The sequence below is a fragment of the Lichenostomus cassidix genome, chromosome 3 (assembly GCF_008360975.1).
Source record: "Lichenostomus cassidix isolate B80296 chromosome 3, HeHo_3.0, whole genome shotgun sequence".
NCBI classification, from domain to species: Eukaryota; Metazoa; Chordata; class Aves; order Passeriformes; family Meliphagidae; genus Lichenostomus; species Lichenostomus cassidix.
The window spans coordinates 97,799,670-97,818,567 of record NC_139483.1 but is presented as its reverse complement, the minus strand read 5'-3'; the positions used below and the strand labels follow the sequence as shown (position 1 = coordinate 97,818,567).

Here is an 18,898-nt window from a genome sequence, read left to right as displayed (position 1 = left end):
TCCCGCGGCTGCCGGTACCCAGTCTGCCCGAATCGGGGCAGCGCCCTGTTCCCGCGGCTGCCGGTACCCAGTCTGCCCGTATCGGGGCAGCGCCCTGTTCCCGCGGCTGCCGGTACCCAGTCTGCCCGTATCGGGGCAGCGCCCTGTTCCCGCGGCTGCCGGTACCCAGTCTGCCCGTATCGGGGCAGCGCCCTGTTCCCGCGGCTGCCGGTACCCAGTCTGCCCGTATCGGGGCAGCGCCCTGTTCCCGCGGCTGCCGGTACCCAGTCTGCCCGTATCGGGGCAGCGCCCTGTTCCCGCGGCTGCCGGTACCCAGTTTGGCCGTATCGGGGCAGCGCCCTGTTCCCGCGGCTGCCCGGTACCCGCCGCCAGTTTGCCCGTCGAGGTCCTGCCTGCCCCATGCGGTAGGGAAGGGGTCGGATGCCTGCCTGGCCACGGCACTGCTTTGCCGGCTGGAGGATCTGGGGTTAAAAATAACCCTAAACCCCCTCCCAAAACCCATGAAGTGTTAGGGATTATTGGATCCACTGGCCCTGGAAGACCTCCCCTGGGCCAGCCCAGCATGTGCCTCTTAAAAGCTTTCAAGTATATTCTATTAAAAAATGTGTGTTCGTCGGTTTTTCCTGTCCCCAGCCCTTTTCATTTTCCCACGGCAGCCGAAGCATATTGGCGCTGTGATTGCCCGCAGGATTTGTGGTTGTACAAGGCAACACCAAGTGCTGGCAGTAGCAGCACTGACCAGAGCTCTGCATCTCTGTATCCCAAAGCCTGGGATGGGACAGGAAGGACCCCAAGGAGAGTGTCCCCTGGGACTCGCAGATGTGGGTCCTGCAGGCCTCTCACGGCCGCTTTCCTGCCCCTGCCCCCTGCCTCCTGCCCCCTCCCTTGTGCCTCCCTGCCACAGAACATGGACAGCAAAAAAGCATTTTATCCTGCTGAATTATCTCTATTTGTTCCTTCCCGGTTTCTCAAGACGTGACATCCTCAAATGTCCACGCAGAGAATTGTCTTGAATCTCTCAGCTCCTTCTGCTGTCAGCTTCATTTGGCCACTGGGGTTTATTTTTCCCATTACAGCTCTTCCATATCCCCGTCTTTCCCTGCTGTCCATGTAGTTTCTAAAGCTTCATTGCACTGCACTCCTCCCTGGTCTCCATTACTGCACATTTCATGTCCTTCAGCTTTCCCAGAACTATCACTTCCTAGCCCATCAAACACCACATTAAAAGGATCTCCCTGGCCAGTGCTTTGTGCTGTGCACAGGTTATCAACAGCTTTCTCTCTGATTTTGTGTAGGACCTGCTGTCCTGGTGCCCTGGTCTCTGCTGTATGCTGGTAAGGAAAATGCTGATAATTCAAACTGCAAAGTAAGCTCTAATATTAAAGAGTTCTGTTCTCAAAAGGGAGTCAGTTGTGTGACAGAGAATGAAAAAAGTATTGGTGAAAATGCTATCAGTGACTAAAAAGCACAGTGGAGGTGGCACAGTGAGGACACAGGGTTTGTGCCTCTCATGTAAATCACTATTTGCAAAACCAGAGCCAATTGCATGGATCCATTTAAAGAAAAACCTTTAGGGAATTGTAAAACTAGGAAAATACTGTTCTATTTTGCATGTTTTCCAGTTCTACTGTAGTTGGGAAGCAACTTGTGTTTGTCTCCTTGCTGCTTGTTGTAACACACGAAGTTCCTGCTCAAAGCACTTTCACACAGCCTTAGTCATTGGTGGCACAGACTTTTAATTGAGTAATAGCATCTGAAGGCAGCACAGCAGCCTCACCAGGGAAAAAGCAGTCACAGAGAAGCCGAGTGGAATCATTTCTCCCGATTCCCAGTGGGATGTTTTCCCATGTCACACGCCACAGACTCTGCCTACATGTTCCAAGTCCTCCAGGGGTCCTCGCTACAGCTCATGGATGCAAGACTAGTTAAAAGAAGTGGTGTTACAGGTCTGTAGTCCGACTTGTGCCCTAGGGAAAATGTGGTTGATTATGTTCCCCTTGCTGAGATAAAAATGGCAACTAAAGTTTTTAAAATAAATCTTCGCAGCTCTTACCAAAGTCACCTGGTTTGCCTTTTTCTGCTGCTGCCAGCTGAGGCAGTGTTAGACGAGGAAGGAGCACCTTCAACCTCACATCGGATGTCAGGGGTCTGAACCCCACGGAGTCTGAGCCCCCAGCCCTGCCCACCTTGGAGCTTCTCCCTCCCTCCCTCCTAACTCCTACTTCTCCCCCCTACTTCTCTTTCCCTTCCCAAGGCTGCACCAAGGTGAATAATAAAGCAGTTAATATTATCCTGTTTCTTTGTACTTGTGCCTACACCCACTGACTTCCCCATGGGCTTCACCCAGCAGCACAGCTTCCTGAGCAGCACACGAGCAAGCTCCTAGGGATGATCCACGCTGGCTGCAGTTTCTTTCCCTCCTTGGAGGCAGTAATCTGGAACAAAGCCCAGATATCCTCAGTACTCCACTCCAAGGAGCTCGGAGCAGCCTGCCCGTGTCAGTGACCGCAGGATGCCGGTGTCCCTGCCCTGCCTGGCTGTGGCAGTGTGGTCTCCACCCCAGCAGAGCCATCCTGCACCAGCCTCTCCCTGCAGGGCTGCTGCTCCGCTGTTCTCTGGATCACGCTCTCCGAGGACCGTGTGGTTTTATAAAGGTCTGTTTAACTCAGACCGCTGGCAAACACTTCAGAGAAAAGCTTTCTTCGTTGGAGATAGACAATGCCTTTGTTCCGAGGTAGGAAGGAGCAGATGTAAGTGGCCGCAGTGGAGGGTTGAGAAGGCTCTGCTCTGGTTATCTTATCCTTTCAGCTGGGATGACAAGAAGGAATCAAACATCCTGTGTGAGTAGGAGGCAAAATGATTAATACTGGAGACTGAACACAACAAAAGGTCATGCATGCAGCTCTCCTCCATTCCCTTTTTGCCGCTAATTATGCCATAAACAATTCGAAAGAGACTGAAGGGAGAATATTATGGGCTCAGACAGTTTTCCTAATATTTACCAGCAGTTAAAAATAGACCAAAGCAGTTGTCTGGGGTGCAGCTCTACAGTTAGAGCATTTTGGCTACTGCCTCTGGTCTGGCTGAATACAGCAGCAGGCTACTGTAGCAAACACACAGAGCCTAGCAAATGGGACAGCACTAAATAAATATAAATATTTACAGAGCTCCCATTCAGGGGATGTGGGATAATACATGGAAAGAAGGGAAAGACTGTGATAGGATGCATCTCTGTCCCCTCTCCCTCCTCTGTTGAGAAGGACAGAGCAGTCAGAGCAGCCACAACCCCAGATTGTCCAAACCACACTTGCTGGGCTGACAGCAGCAGACAGAGGACAAAGTCTCCAGCACGGAGGAAACTAAGGAGTTCTGCCAGGTGGTGTCTGTCACCAGCTGACGGAAGCGGCTGCAGCAGTCCCTGGCCAAGGGCAGGAGCAGGGCTGGAGGGATTCACCCCGGGGTGAACACACTGTCCTCAGTGGGAATAGCAGAGATACAGAAGGAATATTTATAGTCAGAATCATATACTGGCTATCGCTGAGAAAGAGGGTAGGGGAAAGGGATATAAGGGATAACCATGAAGAACAGAGGTGGAAAGAAAAAGAGAATAAAAGAAAGCAGGCAGACCAACAAGGACTATTTCTCGGTAGAATAATTTCTGAATGCAAATTGATGATAAATCCACGGGCCTTTACAAAGACTGTGGGCCAATGGATGTGCAATGCGTGTGTGAGGGACGTTTGAGGGATTGCCTCTTAGCTGAGGAGGGAGCGCGTCCAGCCGGACAGACCCTTCGCGCCGGGACGAAGGGACAGGGACACGCTCCCGGCGTGGCCGCAGGGCCGAGGGCAGTGCTGGACAGCGTGTCAGACGCAAGGGCAGTGCAGACGTGCCGTCCACCCACACTGTCACACTGCGTGTGGGCCAGCTGCCCAAGGGGACATCTCGTTTGTGGCTGCGAGGGTCGGGTAGCACAGCAAATCCCCCCCGGCCGCCCCGGCACACTGCCTACGTGTCTGCCAGCAGGGACAGCCTGTGACACAGCAGCCTCTGCCCAAAGGAGCACAACAGCACGGTCCTCACGTGCCATCCCCAACTGGTCTGAGACAAAAGTCAAATCCTTCCTCGCCTGCATCTTTCGTATTTGCTTTCAAAAGCAGATTGAGCTTTTGGTGGTGGATAAGCATCCAAGGAGTGGGGAAGCAGCCAGCACAGCATAAGGAAACATAGCCAGGTTACAACAAAAGGAAAGGCCTTAAGAGAAGAGCCACAAAAACTGTTTCCCACTCTATTTTGAACCCAGTGTGCTGATAGAATAAACACACACTGCCAATTTTTTTTCTTTGCTCCCCCAAATATGTTTCTACACAAAAAAATATTAACTGCATCAAAGACTTTGTGAGCCCTGGCAGTACTACAGGGAGAAATCACCACTCAAACAGATTTGTTATGAGTATGTGAAACAGTGTTTTCTGAACTAAAAAAATCCAATCCACAAATATAAATTACAGGTGTGGACTGTCCACAGGTCCACTGTAATAGGAATAAAAAAGTAAGTGACAGTAATGAGTGTGACATACTAGTGCACCATCTGCTTGCTCAAGTACACCATCTGGTTTTTCTACTGCTGCTATTCGTGCCCTGATCCTATTTTAGTGGCACCAGGAGGTGGATTCAAACACCACCAAAAATTAAAATTACATGCTATTTATTTATTGTTCTGCTGAAGAAGGTGCCTTCATTGTTTTCACTGTTCCCTTGACCTCAGCATTACTGTTAGCTAAGCCTATGCTTATTTTCTGACACACAGTATATTAAAGCATTAGCAATCCTGATGGATGTTCCTCTCTCCTGGTCATCTCAGGACGTTTTGGGGCAGGTGTCAAGCCTATGTGCAAGCATGTGTTTCATCCTGAATTGTCTTCCACACGTTAACAACCCTGCAGTGTTTTCATGCAGCACTCAGGTGCTGGAAGACATCCCATGTGACCAGAGACCGACTTCTGGATGACTGGACATTTTTCCTGGTGGGGTGTGATTAGTACCACGGAGTCCCACAGGGTAACAGTGGCCTGGCATTGGCAATGGCTCCCCCAGGACCACCACTGGCATCTCCTCTGGGACATTGTCCATGGGCACTGTCCACAACACTGCTGCTGAGTGTTGTGCAGCGCAGAATGGTGCCAAACCCCAGGGAGGGCTCTGGGTGGTGATGGGGGTTGAGGCTGATGGCAGGTTTCCTGCTGCCTTGTCATGTGTGTCATCTTTCTTGACACCAGGTGGGGCTTGCTTAAGGTCCTGGCTTTTCCCCATTCTTCACACTGGCTCTTGATTACCCAGCTGTTAACAGAGGGGCTCTCTGCATGGCTCAGATGGCTCTGTCCCCCCTCTTGTTTGATAATGTGATACACTGCTTCAAAAGCTTCCCCCAACACCCCTTTCTGGGAATGGGCCCTTCTTCTGTGCCTGGGAATGGAATGGCCAAGACATCCCAGATGTGGTGTCTGATGAAAGGTTGCTGCTGCTTGAGGTCATGTCTCTAAGCAGACCTTAAAATAGGAGTCCAGGTTACTTCTGGTCTAGTGCCTTATCTGTATCCCAGCCCCCCTCCCCCTGCCCACTTCCAGGGTGACTCCTGACCCTGCACTTCCTGGGGAATTAATCACTCACATATCCCTGCTCCACATCATCCATTCTGCAGCTTTCCTGTCTCCTCCTCTTCCCTGGAGCTGCTTCTCCTACCCTTTCCTTCCCCACCCCTGCAGAATGAGCCTCTCCTTCTCCCTTCTTGGCCCTCTCCTGGCAAAATATTAAGAATAAGAAATATCCCTGTAAAAATGTCACTATCAGAGATTCTACTGCTGCTCTCCTGCACATGGATGTCCTCATGGACACTAAGGCTCAGGCCTGCTGGCCCCTGGATGGGTTCTGGCTCGGGGTGAAGAACCTGGCTGTGGGTTCTGCCCCCCTTGCTGCTCACAGATGCACAGGGTCTGTAATAGATGAACAAGAGACAAAAGCTGAGGTACCCCTGCTCTGTGTGCTCAGCTTTGCTTGCTGCTTCCTGCAACAACACACATCAGAAATTATGTCAGAGCAAGTGCACTGTGAATTTTGCTGTATAAGGTCCTGCCTGTGGCAACTAGCTGTCACACCACACACATCCAACCAGAGATGTGATTGCTAACCCATCATGTTTATAAATAAACTCCTCACCAACCACTCAGGCTACACCATCACCTTCTTCCAGTTTCCTTGGGCTGCACTGTTCCCACTCCCATCCCTGCTCACCTGACACCTTCCTTTGCCCCCCAAACACTCTCAGTGGGCAGAACAGCTGTGCTTTGACAGACTCATTGTCTCCAGCCGAGTCAGCCCATGCTCCCTCACGGGTGACAGGGTTTCTGTGTCCCTTTCCAATGCCACATTTGTCTCATTGGGCATCACAATACCAAATGCTGGGGGGCTGGAGAAGAGCTGCAGCTGGCAGGACAGACACCAAATCCAGGGACAAGGACACATTCCTGGTAAATGACTGCCAAAGCAAGGGAGAGCATGAGCTGAGGAGATTGCTTGTAAGGGTAATTTCCTCCCTTCCCAGTGCTTGCACTCAAACTATGCCACTAGTGATTATATACCCTGAGCAACTTCCTACATAAAGTGCTCAATTAACTATATATTGAAGGACACACTCACATATAGGATTTTACCACTGAAAAATACATTTTCCAATAATAGTTAATTAAAAAAGCCACCTTCTGAGCTTCTTGGGGGGGGGGGAAGTAAGTAGCAATTAAGTTGCTTAACAGTTTAAATCCCTGGTCTAGAGCCTAAAGGGAAGAGTCTCACCCCAATGGCCACATCCCATCCCTGCCCTAGCTGAGGACCTGGAAAATTGCAATTCCTGCTGTTGTGATACTTTCATAGCAGCGTTGCTGGTCATACACAACTCAGTCAGCTCCATTCATTCGCTCAGCAGCAGAACAAACCCTGCCTGTATTTTGGGCCAAATACTCAGCCAGACTGGGCTGCTGAATATGGCTTGATGTTTTTTCTCATAACTGGTGCTTGCCTGGACTTACTTGCTGCAACTCCCCTTGCACAGTAAAGATCCCAATGCCTCCCTTCAAAGGCAGTTTCCCACTTTGTTTTACACTGCTTACATAAAAAGGACAAGGAGTCCCTATTTTTTTCCCAGCATGGGTAAATCCTTACATCAGTCTTGGGTGTGCACTTCCCCTTCACTGCTGCAGTGCTTCAGGATATTAAGAGGTGCAACAAGATGACTAATATGAAATAAACTCAGGTTCCAGTTCTGGACTGCAGCTCTTCTGGTGCTATTTTCCCTTCCTGAGTACAGGCAACACTGTTTACACTCAATTTCTTTCCCCTTGGGCATCCTTCCACTGTGCCAACAGAGCAGAGAATTGAGGTGGCACCATGCCTTGCCGTGCTTTTCCAAGGGGTGGATGTTGTTCAGGGATGCCCCCAGCTGCATGCCCCTCTCTGGGCTGCTGCACCTCACTTCCTCATGGCTGCAGCTCACCTGAAGCAGCCCCAAATCACCACTTCACTCTCTGATCTCCTGGTACTATTTCCTCCAGGAGACCCAGCATGTATCTTCACAAGACAAAAGGTACAAACTGAAACCCAGGAGTATTTTCTGAACATCAGGAAATACTTCTTTACTGTGACAGTGACCCAATACTGGCACAGGCTGCCCAGGGAGGCCGTGGATTCTGTGTCCCCAGGGATATTCAAAAGCCCTCTGGACAGGGTGCTGGGCAGCTGGCTGCTTAACAAAGGAGTAGAACCATGTGCCAGACATCCCTTCCAACCCCAACCATGCAGTGACCTGTGAAGAGCACTCTGAGGCTGAACTGTTCACAGTTTTTCTGGATGGGAAAGGCCCTGGACTGGGAAAAAACACTGCTTTTACCCCAAAACCTTCCCCACACACCCAGTAATTTCCAGCCTTTTGGTCAAACACAGCCCTGGCCACAGCTCCTTCTGCTCCACAATCACCACCCTTTCCTTTTCTCCCAAGTGACTGAAGTAAGCTGAGCTGTGAATTCCCTGCCTGAATACCTTAACCTCGTGGTTTGTGTTTCCATTCAGTGCCAAACACAGACTTGTCCGGCTGGCAGCTTATTTTTTGCCCTAGCTCAGGTCAGGTCCTCCTTCTCAATTTATCACGGCATGAAATCCCAGTGCTGCTGCAGGCAGCCAGACCCCCGCTGGCCAGATTTCCACCTGCTGTCCCTGCACTTTATGGCATTCACACGCTCTGTCACACTGGATTACATCCGCCTGAGCGCTGTCGTCAGGGAGCTCAAATATGGTTCATAAAAGCCTCAAGACATACCTTTAGAGCTAAATAACAGCAGGGTAATGGGTAGATGTAATGCAGCATGAAAAAAAACCTGGAGGATCAGGGAGAGAGAGTTTTCAAAGCAGGGTGATGGGGGGAAATTCTGCCAAAAAATTAAATATGGCACGATTTGATGGTGTTGAAGAGCATCATTAACCCCAAGCACTTAGGAGTTGAAAGATGGACCTGAAAAAAAAAAGCGAAGGAGAGTGATTTAGGGTCAAAATCATCATCTTAATTTTTCTTCCTCTTGAGATATCTTATCGAGTCTCTGGGACCCGTTGACTCAGTTCGGAATCGGGGTGACCGGACTGCGAGGCCTTCCCCAGGCAGGGCTGAGGGGTGTCGGCACAGACAAGCACATGCACACACCATGTGAAGGCTGAGGAAAATGGTATCACACAGCCAGGGAAGAGGGGGTAGCAGCTGTTTCTCAGCCAGCCCTGCAGCAGATTCAGTCCCATGCTGAGGTTTGCTGTGAGATGGCCACACACCAACTGTATGGGGGCAGAATTCCAGCAATTACAAACTCAGGTGGAGATGCTACAGGGCATCCCCCAGCACTGGTGCATCACCTGGTCACACTGTGACTCACCAGGTGACACACTGCAGCATCTTCCTGCATCTGGGACAAACTGCGAGCACAGGCTGCACAAGAGTTATAAATTAATAAGGAAATAAATAAAAGTTTTCTTGGCTTTTTCCTAGTCCAGAAATCTTCTGCCACCCACGCTGCTCCCCACCCAGCCCCAGCGTGTGGATGCAAGCCCAGTGGTTGGGAAGATGCTGGCACAGGAGCTGCTCCAGAACAGCAAGTGCTGCAGGGGCTGGGAGCCAGCTACAGCAAAAGCTTGTTGAGACAGTTCCTGACAGTGAAAAAGAGGAGGTGAACACCACTCCAGACACCAAGGCGTTAGGATTATCCTGGAGATGTTAGCACGAATTTTGTTTTCATCTTGGGAAAGTCAATGCCTGCTGCTTCACTAGTAGTCCTGCAACACACCTGATCTTACCCATGGATGTTCTGCCCTCCTGCCAAAGGAAAGGGTCCTACAGAAGCAAATGCTCCACAGCTTCCCCACACACTGAACTGAATGAGGTCAGCTGGAATAAAGCAGGGAATGAGAACGGGGCTGACCATTTCTTATGTGGGAATAAACACAGCAAGGCTGGCACTGGGATTATTTTCTTTTGCAAGAAACTAGCAAACAATCACCAGGGTTTTATAGATTCCCTGTCAAAGGAAAATTGAAGGGATAAGAGCAGATGCATTTGTTCTATAAAAGACTCATCATTAGAAATGAACATATAAAATTTAATAGCTTGGTTTAAAATACATTTTCAATTAAAAAACAGCAGGCAAAACAAAAAAAAAAATCAGTTTCATAAAACAGACATGACATTGCTGCTACTGTTATAAGACCCGTGTCCCAGAATATCTTATAGTGGAAAACAATCATCAGATTTAGTTCACATACTTCATTAAGCAGTAAAAAGAAATAACATTCATGTCAATCTTACCTCTATGGAGACTCTAACTCTACTTCCCTGACCCTAGACCAAGTTTCTGTATTAAAACTTCCATTTTCAGTAAAAATGTGTAAATATATATATATGTATTCTATATATCAGGTTTTAAAAACAAAAATTCCCTTGCCATAGTAAAATTATTCCCGTGACTGCTGAAGGGAAGCCTGAGCAGGAGGCTGGTGCTGGCTGGCTACAAGTCCCGTGGCTGCTCTGCCCGCGGTGGATTCCTGTACGGGAGGCAGATGTTGGCCAAGTCTCTTCAGCGCCGTGCTGCAACATCAGCTTCTCTCCAGCCTCAGCCCACGTGTTCCAGCCACATGCCCACAGCCATAGATGCATCCATGTAGAGTTTGCTTAAAGCAAAGAGGGAGCACGCAGTGCCCAGAGCATCACCAACCCTCTGTTGGGGCCCATCAATGGAGGAGGAGAGGGAAGGAGGGGGGAATGGAATGAACCAGCTCAGGATTGATCTAAATACAAATTCCAAAATACTGCGTTTCATACAAATCATTATAAAAGAAGGTGGGGAGAGACTTCAAGTGGTCACCTGGACTCACCACCAAGGGAGAATCAATTACACCTGTGACAGTCCAGGCTGGCTCTGCAGACCTTTGATACCAAACCACCACCTCCATGGGCAACCTGCTCTTCTCTTTAGAGAAAACTGCCTCGATACTCAAGCTGAATTTCTGCAATTCACACCCACTACTCCTTGTGCTTGCTGTGGATAGGGAGGATACTTCCCTGGGTTGGGAGGCGACTCCCATCAACCACCCCATCTGAACATGGCCCCTCACCAGCCAAATCATGCAGCCCTTCCTCCTCAGAAGCCACGAGCTCTGGCTGAAGGACCACATGGTCTGACCTGTCTGAGACATCTGCAAAGACTCAGCTCTGCTGGCAGGGCACCATGCTCCAGTGGAGGCCTTGGCAATACCAGGCAGAGCCAAAGGGAGGTCTCCTATTTCTTGCAGATCATGCTCCTGTTGATCAACGTGGCATTTGCCTCTCCTCTTCCAAACAGCACCATGACAGAGCAGCACAATAGTAGGTTATGATTTGCTAACCATTAAGTAGAATTGTTAATTATTAAGTAAAATCATATCCTACTTTTCCAGACTATTTCTCCAGTCTTTCCAGGTCAACCTTCATGTCCTAGGTGAGGCATGTGCAGCTTTCTTTGTACTGTACTCACATTTATCTGCTCACAATGTAACAGAGGTTTTTGCCTTAGAGACAAGTGCTACCCTTTAAATGCTGCTCTCTGACTTGCTACTGACCGAAGGGTGCCTTTCCTTCATAAGCATGTGCACACAATGAGTAAATAGCACAGAGCAGTACTTTCTGGAGGTGACTGGCACTCCCAGCTGGGGCTCAGGATGCCTACTGTGCCCATTGGGTCTCTCCTGCTCAGCAGTGGGTCCATGGTATGTAGACACCAAGAATGTGTAACCTACTTGCAGGCCCTACATCCTGCTAACACTTGGCCTGCTGAGCCATTTTGCCACCCTCCTCTCTCAAAAGCCTTGCCTGTGTATTTCCAGTTGTTGACATCCTAGGCCTTGCAAGCTGGCTCCAGCCCATAGGTTCATCCAGCCTGAGCTGCAGGTGTGGGCAGCATCCAGCTGAGCCTTAAGTACACTGCTACAGAAAAAAATCCACCCTCCAGGAGATCTTCTTCCTGACCCCTAAAAGTGAGACTTCAAGAGAACTGCATTGCTCAGCTCCTCTTGGGACCTAACTCCCAGACTTGGGCCAAATTACCTCCCAGGACAGCAGTTTCAGGAAGGACACAGCTGTTTCAGGACTCAGTGGCAGTTCATGAGAGAGGCCAGGACTTCCACCACCTGGCTGTGCATGAGGATTTAGGAGAGAGCCAGTTATCTTTTTCTTTCCACATAGGAAGATCCATGTTTAACAAGCAGGTCTCTTGTGCCTTCTGTGAATGTACAAACGTGTGCTCACCTTTGGTGTATGATAAGGGTTTGTCCATTTTTAAATATCTATGTTAAATATGTTTTTTCTGTATATGGCATCCTTTTAGATGGGCTTCATTGCATATATTCACGGTATATACAGAACACCATATTTTATATATATTATATATCGCTTATATGTACACATTTACAAACCTTCAAAAATATATTGCACTTATATACAATATAGCTTCATCTGATGAGAGTTCACACAGTTACTAAGGCGAGTTCTTCATAAACCAGGCAGTTTTACATTCCCCCCACACAAATGACACAAGTGATTTCAACAGTCTGCCCTGGTCACAAGTAAACATTATAAAGACTTTTCTCCAACCTGCATGCAACTCCTACTAGTATCAATTAGTAGTTTTGCAGCTCTCCCTAGCAGAAAACAGTCCAGTAAAATGGTATTAGCTGATAACGGGCTCAAATTTGGTTACTGAATAGATAAATAAGACATCACCAGTCTAAAAGGCCACCTTCCAGGAGATTTCCCCTCCCGTACCTACTAGTGGTTTATACACTAGTAAAAATATATACATGCTCTCCATTTAATTGCTGATCTTTGCTTGCCCATTTCGAGTGCAAATAAGGTCATGAGCAAGAACACAAGCACAAACGTATTAAGCAAAACCACTGCTCTGCTCTCCAGAACAAGTCAAACACCTGGCTTTTTTCTGGAGGTGATTAGTGTTTGCCCAACATACTGAGTTATGGGAAAATGTTCATTTGAGACCTTTGTTTAAAATCCACAGAGGATCTGTGATCTTAGATCTCAGTCAGAGTGAGCTTGTAAGATCCTCCAACCTCTTCAATCTGCAGCTGGAAGGTATCTTCATTAGAATAGTGTTTCACAATGTTATCATCCATGTTGACCAGAATTCTGGAAAAATAAAATACATCAGATATTTTACAGTTCTAAATGCCAAAGACAGCAAAGGCACTCTCAAACCTCAGAAGGCCTAGACTACCCAAGAGTAACACAAGATCCCTGCTCATCTCTCTCTGACTCATTACTTCCCATGGCACATCTGGCTGTCCTTACCCAAATCTACCATCAAGGCTGGCAGCCACACTTCTCGGGATCTGAATGGAAGGGTTAAATCTGGCTCCTGCACCAGGGAGGGAGAGAGACCTTGGAACCAGCAGAATCCTTCTGAAGCTACAGGCACTTGGAGCTCTGAATGGGTTTGCTTGACAGTTATAAACTATCAGCAGAAAACCCTACAGAGCTCGCAGGGAAAAAAAACCCATGTTTGGCTACTTCTTTCATTTCATTAATACCTGTGTGTTTGTGTGCACACACACACAAAGCTGTTCTTAGCAGTGCTTTATCACAAATTCGAAACTTTTGCATCTGTTCTGGTCAGGTAATTCTGCTATAAAAGCGCAACCCTAGAAGGGTGTAATTTTCTGGCTAGAGGGGCTTTGGAGAAGGGGCTGAGACATCAAAGTGACTTATAGACAACCCAAGAAAATTATTGAGAAATGAAAAGACAAAAGCAGACAATGTTGAGAAACTCAATTATTTATGCTACAAAATAAAAAGTTGGTGAAGTGTGGCCTCTGTGAGAAACAGAGATTATACAACAAAGTTCAATTTAGCCCACAAAAAGACAACCAGGTTTTAGTAACTGTAGTGAAATGCAGACATAGTGAGCCCAGTCAACCACTGGAACAATTTAACGTGGGTTGAAGGTCTTAATCTTTTAACAAACTGAACTCTTCTTCCTCTGACATGATCAACTCTAGTTCAAATAACAATTAGCTCAGAGAGGTTCCATGACTTGTATTTACCCAGGAAGTCAGACTACGTATTTCTATATAACCCTTCCTATAGTCTTCCAGTCTTCAGCTCTCGGAATGATACTGGAATGTGTGTACATTGTGTACACACATGTAACAGCAAATGGTATTTGCATATCTGCAGTGCATCAAGGAATTATACAGCAGATCTGCCTACAGGTTTGAAAAAAGGTGTTCATATTCTTAGGCAGTTGTTGCACAGGCACATACTCACCCTTTTTTGCATTTTTTGAAGATTTTTCCTATTTTATCAAAAGGAACATCATACTTGTCAGATATCTAGAACAAAAAAAAAAGCAATGATTGGTGAAGCAAGCAGACTGCTCTCATTACACTTCCTATTTTACAGAAAAGAACAAAAAAAGTCTGCAAATGAGGACAACTCCTCTGCCCTATAAAGGCAACACTAAATCCCAAATTATAGCATAAGTCTACCTATGAGAACCCCTTCTGTGCATTTTGCCAATGTCTGTGCAAAAATTTTAATGATGTTTGAAACCTGGCCCCTTACTTCTTACACAGCAACCTTTTGCCCCTACACTCAAAAGCCAATCTGTTAAAAACCCACTCCACACCCTGACTCTTACTCTCTCTTGGCTCTCTGTTGTTCTCTTAGCATACTGAAAACCATTTTTAAATTAGTGTCAGAGGGATCAAGTGAAAACTAGTTATGACAGCAACAAAAAGAAGAAAATAGCAACCAAGAGAAAATCTCTGCTGCTAAGGGCATGAGGTGATCAGAAACATTTCCCTTCCTCAGCAGGGTGACATCAGTGTGGTGCCACTGACCATGGCACTGCACAACCTCCAGAAAGTCGGGAGGTCAGTGACCTAACCCTGGTTTGCCTTGGCAAACTGCTCTATCACACTGACAGCAAGTACCAAACCGATACGGTGCTTTGGCATGCAAATGTACAGGGAGTTTCCCCCAGGCTACAGCTGGGAGCTCTTGGCTCCTTGCTTTAAGAAATCAAAGTGAAACAACAAAGGTGCAGCTTGACTTTAGGGCCATGGGGTAAGGGAGGACTTCACAGCCTTCAATCCATTAGCCCCCACCCTCCAGCTGGCAAAGCCTCACAGCCAGGAAGAGATAAAGATTCTGGTTACAGAACTATCTCTGCAACCAAAAGTTAATGGCCAGACCTGCCTGTACATTCCCAAAGCCCCTGTTCTCTGAGCACAGGCATTAGTCACAGAAAGAGACAGACAGAAACGTCAGTTTTGAGCTCATGCCAAACATTACACCATTCCTTGGATTTAAGCTCTCTATTTCTCTTGCTCTGCAGCAGCACGGATAGTGGAAGGCTATTTTGGAAGTCAAGCACCAGAGAGCAGTTTCACACATGTGTGCACAGATATATAAAAGTCTTCAGCAACACACAGAAGCTGAGACTTGGAGCTCTCCATTAGTGGCTTGTGAAAGGGGAGTGGAGGCCTCCAAACATGGCTTTGAAAGGCTGAAACAAACCCAAGCCACTGGACACATGCTGAAAATCACTCCATCTTCTAACTAAAGCACCCCCTCCCTCTGAGAAGAGGAACATCCAATCATCAAGTTTGAGACACCTGGAATTTCAGGAAGACTTCTTACACCAAGACCAGACAGATGTAGGGTAAGGTACTTAAAAGAGAAGCTTCCTGAATTCCCTTAGAAATAAATTAAAGCATTATTTGCATTAAGTTCCACATTATTAAAAGGAAATCTTCCCTATTCTTCTTATCCTGAAGAGCAGAAATACGTGGACACAAGCTGTGATTGGAAGTCTGACTCCTGTGACAGGCCAATGTGTAAGGACTGGGTAGCCAGGGCTTTTCCTCAAGGACTGTAAATCAAACTCAAGGTTTCTCAAGGACTGTAAGCCTTACTTACCGCTTCCATTAGGCCTTTCAGAGATGGAGTCTTCAACATTAGTGCATCAAAGACTTCCTCTGACTCTTTTCGGACATAGAGCAACACTGGAAAGCAATTTGGAGAGAGGAATTAACTGCAATTGCTCCTCAGGAAAGATCTGTATCCCACAGAAGCTGAGCACACAGGGACATCCACTGAGGATCTTATCAAGAGATATACATACACACATTCAATATATGCTTATGCTGTATGACAAACATGCACAGCTGGGTTAGCTCAAAACTTACTTCTTGCACATAAAGCCACTGTATGCTCAAGCATTTTTATTGTCAAAATACTTTTGTACTTTCTTTATTTCTTCTATTATTAGGAAAAAAAAGGTCATATTTGAAACAAGGAAAGGAGGAACACAAAACATGAATCTTTGAGACTCTTGGGTTCCTCCGTATCTCACAGTCATTTGCCATAAGACTTTTCACAAATGATTTGACAGATACTATCACAGCAGGTGAAGCCATCCTTGCCACCTCCTAATTTTTAAATAATTCATTTGTACAGTTCTCTGCTCCTCCTACACTGTCTCATCTTTCTTCCTACCCCTTGCTGTGTTTCAGTAGCACTCATACCACCACAGCTGACATACAGTGCAGGCTTGGTCTCCTGCTAGGAGGGGAACGAAAGAGCAAGAACCCCAATTAGGTGAGCATCCCTAGCGTTCTCAAGCTAGCACAGACTCACTGTATATATAACATCAGCCTCATTAAAAACTGCATTAAGGCTGAGGAATAAGCCAGGAGAGCAAGAAAGCTTGGACTTTAACAGCTTTGCTGTCTTTAATCCATCTTCTAATGACTAGGTATTGCAGCCTGGATTGTTTACAAGGGTTCATCAGCCACAGCTTTGACACGCCTGCAACATGTAACAATTACTGGCATTTCTAATTGAACAAGGTGAACTCAGGACAGCACAGCACCTTGATGCATTTCCCAATTTTCCAACTAAAGGCAGGTTTAAAAAGGGAGGACTGTAGATTTGAAAAAGGAAGACAGCACACATACAGTTACAGCACATGGAATTCCATGGGTCTTGTTCTATGGCATACAGCAACATGAAAAAACAAGAAGTCCCATTTCCTTCTACAAAATTCATCCTTCCTTACTAGTTTATCCAGACTACAGAATTGCAGGCCCATTATAGTCAAATTTGCTAGACTTAGCATTTGCTGCTTCACAGATTTAATTCTTCAAGCTTTATTGTGGTCCTTCCACACACAACTGTTATCAAGCAGGAGCACCACCTCCACCACCCCATAGGGACCTCTGATTTCCTTCCACAACATCACAGCAACATGAAATTGCAAAGATTGAAACTCAGTTAAAAATTAGTGGAATGTTTTATTAGCTTGGCTTTCAGAGGTGAACATTCCATTTCCTGTCACCATGAAAGATTCAACAGTTTTATACCCAGAACCAGTTCTTGGTGTTCATTGCTTCAAGTTCTGGAGCAGATTTCCACAGTACGTGACTAATTCTCTTCCCCAGTCCATCAGAGATACTGGTAAGCTGCTCACCTCCTCTTGACTGTCTTTCCTTATAGGTTCAGAGCCAATTACTCTCTGAGTTGGCAGAAACCCCCAGAAACACTCTAAAACTCACAGATCTTTTACAGTCACACTGTAAAAGATTTGCACAGCTGAACCACATCCTGCTACATGAACTGTCACTACTCAAAGCCAGAAAAATCAGGCTGAAGTATACATCAATAGGAATTAAAAAATTCTTTAACCTCAGACACTTCTCTCTATCATGATAAATACTCCAACCATTCAGTCTCTGAAAGAAGAAAATACCTCTTTTTGGCTCTTCTATTCTGGCCATCTTATTCGGAGAAGCAATAAAGTCCTCTTCACCAATATAAGGTCCTCTCTTCAGGTTGGAGCTGTCATTGACAGGGTAAGAAGTTAGCAGTGTAAAATTACAGGGACTGATCCCTCTGTCTGAGGGCAAGGTGTCAGTAGGTTGAAGAGTAGCTCTTACCTTTCACCCTCCAGTTCTTCTGAAGCAACAGGAAGGACCTTTAAAAACAAAGGGGGAATTTTGTGAATATTTCATCCAGAACTAGAATTTATTTTCTCTTCTAATCTTTCAGTGCTAAATCAAATGACACTTTGGCTCAATCTTCCAAAAGCCAGTAAGCATTTTCTTCACCTTTTCTCATAAAAAGTATTAAAGGACCTCAAATAAGAGGCAGGAACAAAAAGAAGATAACCAGCTTTCTATCTGGACCAGTGCAGTGTTCTGACAAAACGCAGCACTATGGCCTTTGTAGGAAAATATGCAGGAATGTCAGCCTTATGGACACAAATTTATTCTCCAATCCATGCTAGGAGTTCAGACAATGCTCTTTAGAAGTAAGGTTTAGATTATGTTAGAGCATGGCAGAACTCCCAGCACAGGAAAGTTCAAGATTTTGAAATCTGGTTGCATGCTACTTTTTTCCCTTCCCTTCCAGTTTCTTGTAAGCTGGAACTTTCCAGGAATGCTGAGGCAGGGTGCTCTGGCAGTGGATCACAGAGCTGACATACGTGCCAGTTCTGCAGCACAGGTTTTCACCCTGCAGCAGGCATCTGGAGGAGCCTGTGCTGCACAACAGCACACCAGGATCCCAAGGGATGTTATGAGAGAAAACCAGCCTGCAGTTCATGCAGTGGAAATGCTATGAAAATATCTAACCAGGTTCACAGAAACTGGACTTGAGAGGAAAAAAGTTTGATGATAAAACATCCCCAGTTAAGCCCAGTCAATATATTTTGGAGCAACATCTCTTGCCCACATGAGACTCAGCCTGTATTTGATTACAGCATTGACACAGTGTGACATTTCATATGTACATATGCACACACAGCATCCCAGGCCTTTTGCAAATACATGCCAGAGCCTCCTCATCCCCACACCCATGAGCTTTACTCACATGAGCCCCACGTTGCAGGTTTGCAAAGTGAACATCAGGAATGAAGAGGACAGGCTGAGTGTCTAGGTCCATGAAAGGCTTGAAGATGGTGATGTCTGTACGTTTGTGTGAGGGAAGCATGGGCACTTTGACATCAGAAACTGTGGAGACAAAGGTCAGGATAGAGGATAGAGAAGGCCCTGAGGGGGCTCTACATCATTTAAAAGGTACATAAGCTGCTGAACAAAGGGCACTCTGCAGTCAGGGTCAAAGCGAGAAGCTCCTGTGGTAAAGGAGTTTGAACTTTGGTTGCCTACCTCTCAACTGAGGGCCTGGGTCCTGAGGAAACAGCTTGTTTCACAGAGCAGTCAAAGCTTTCTCCATCTCTCCAACTGAGCTGCTCAACTTTGTTCA

General features: G+C 46.7%; 1 protein-coding gene across 4 annotated transcripts in view; it reads right to left on the bottom strand.

Annotated features, from left to right (window-relative positions):
* Positions 1–9,665: 9,665 nt before the first annotated feature.
* The window catches only part of GRHL1 (grainyhead like transcription factor 1), a 41,487-nt gene continuing 32,254 nt past the window's right edge, over positions 9,666–18,898 (bottom strand). For all 4 annotated transcript variants that reach the window (XM_085056840.1, XM_085056842.1, XM_085056839.1 and 1 more), the window contains exons 11-16: positions 18,506–18,645; positions 17,572–17,609; positions 17,385–17,473; positions 15,554–15,639; positions 13,898–13,962; positions 9,666–12,760 (exon numbers count right to left, since the gene is read on the bottom strand). In XM_085056840.1, coding sequence (XP_084912966.1) covers positions 12,646–12,760; positions 13,898–13,962; positions 15,554–15,639; positions 17,385–17,473; positions 17,572–17,609; positions 18,506–18,645 — 533 coding nt within the window. In that variant the 3' untranslated portion in view covers positions 9,666–12,645. The remainder of the gene's footprint in view (positions 12,761–13,897; positions 13,963–15,553; positions 15,640–17,384; positions 17,474–17,571; positions 17,610–18,505; positions 18,646–18,898) is intronic.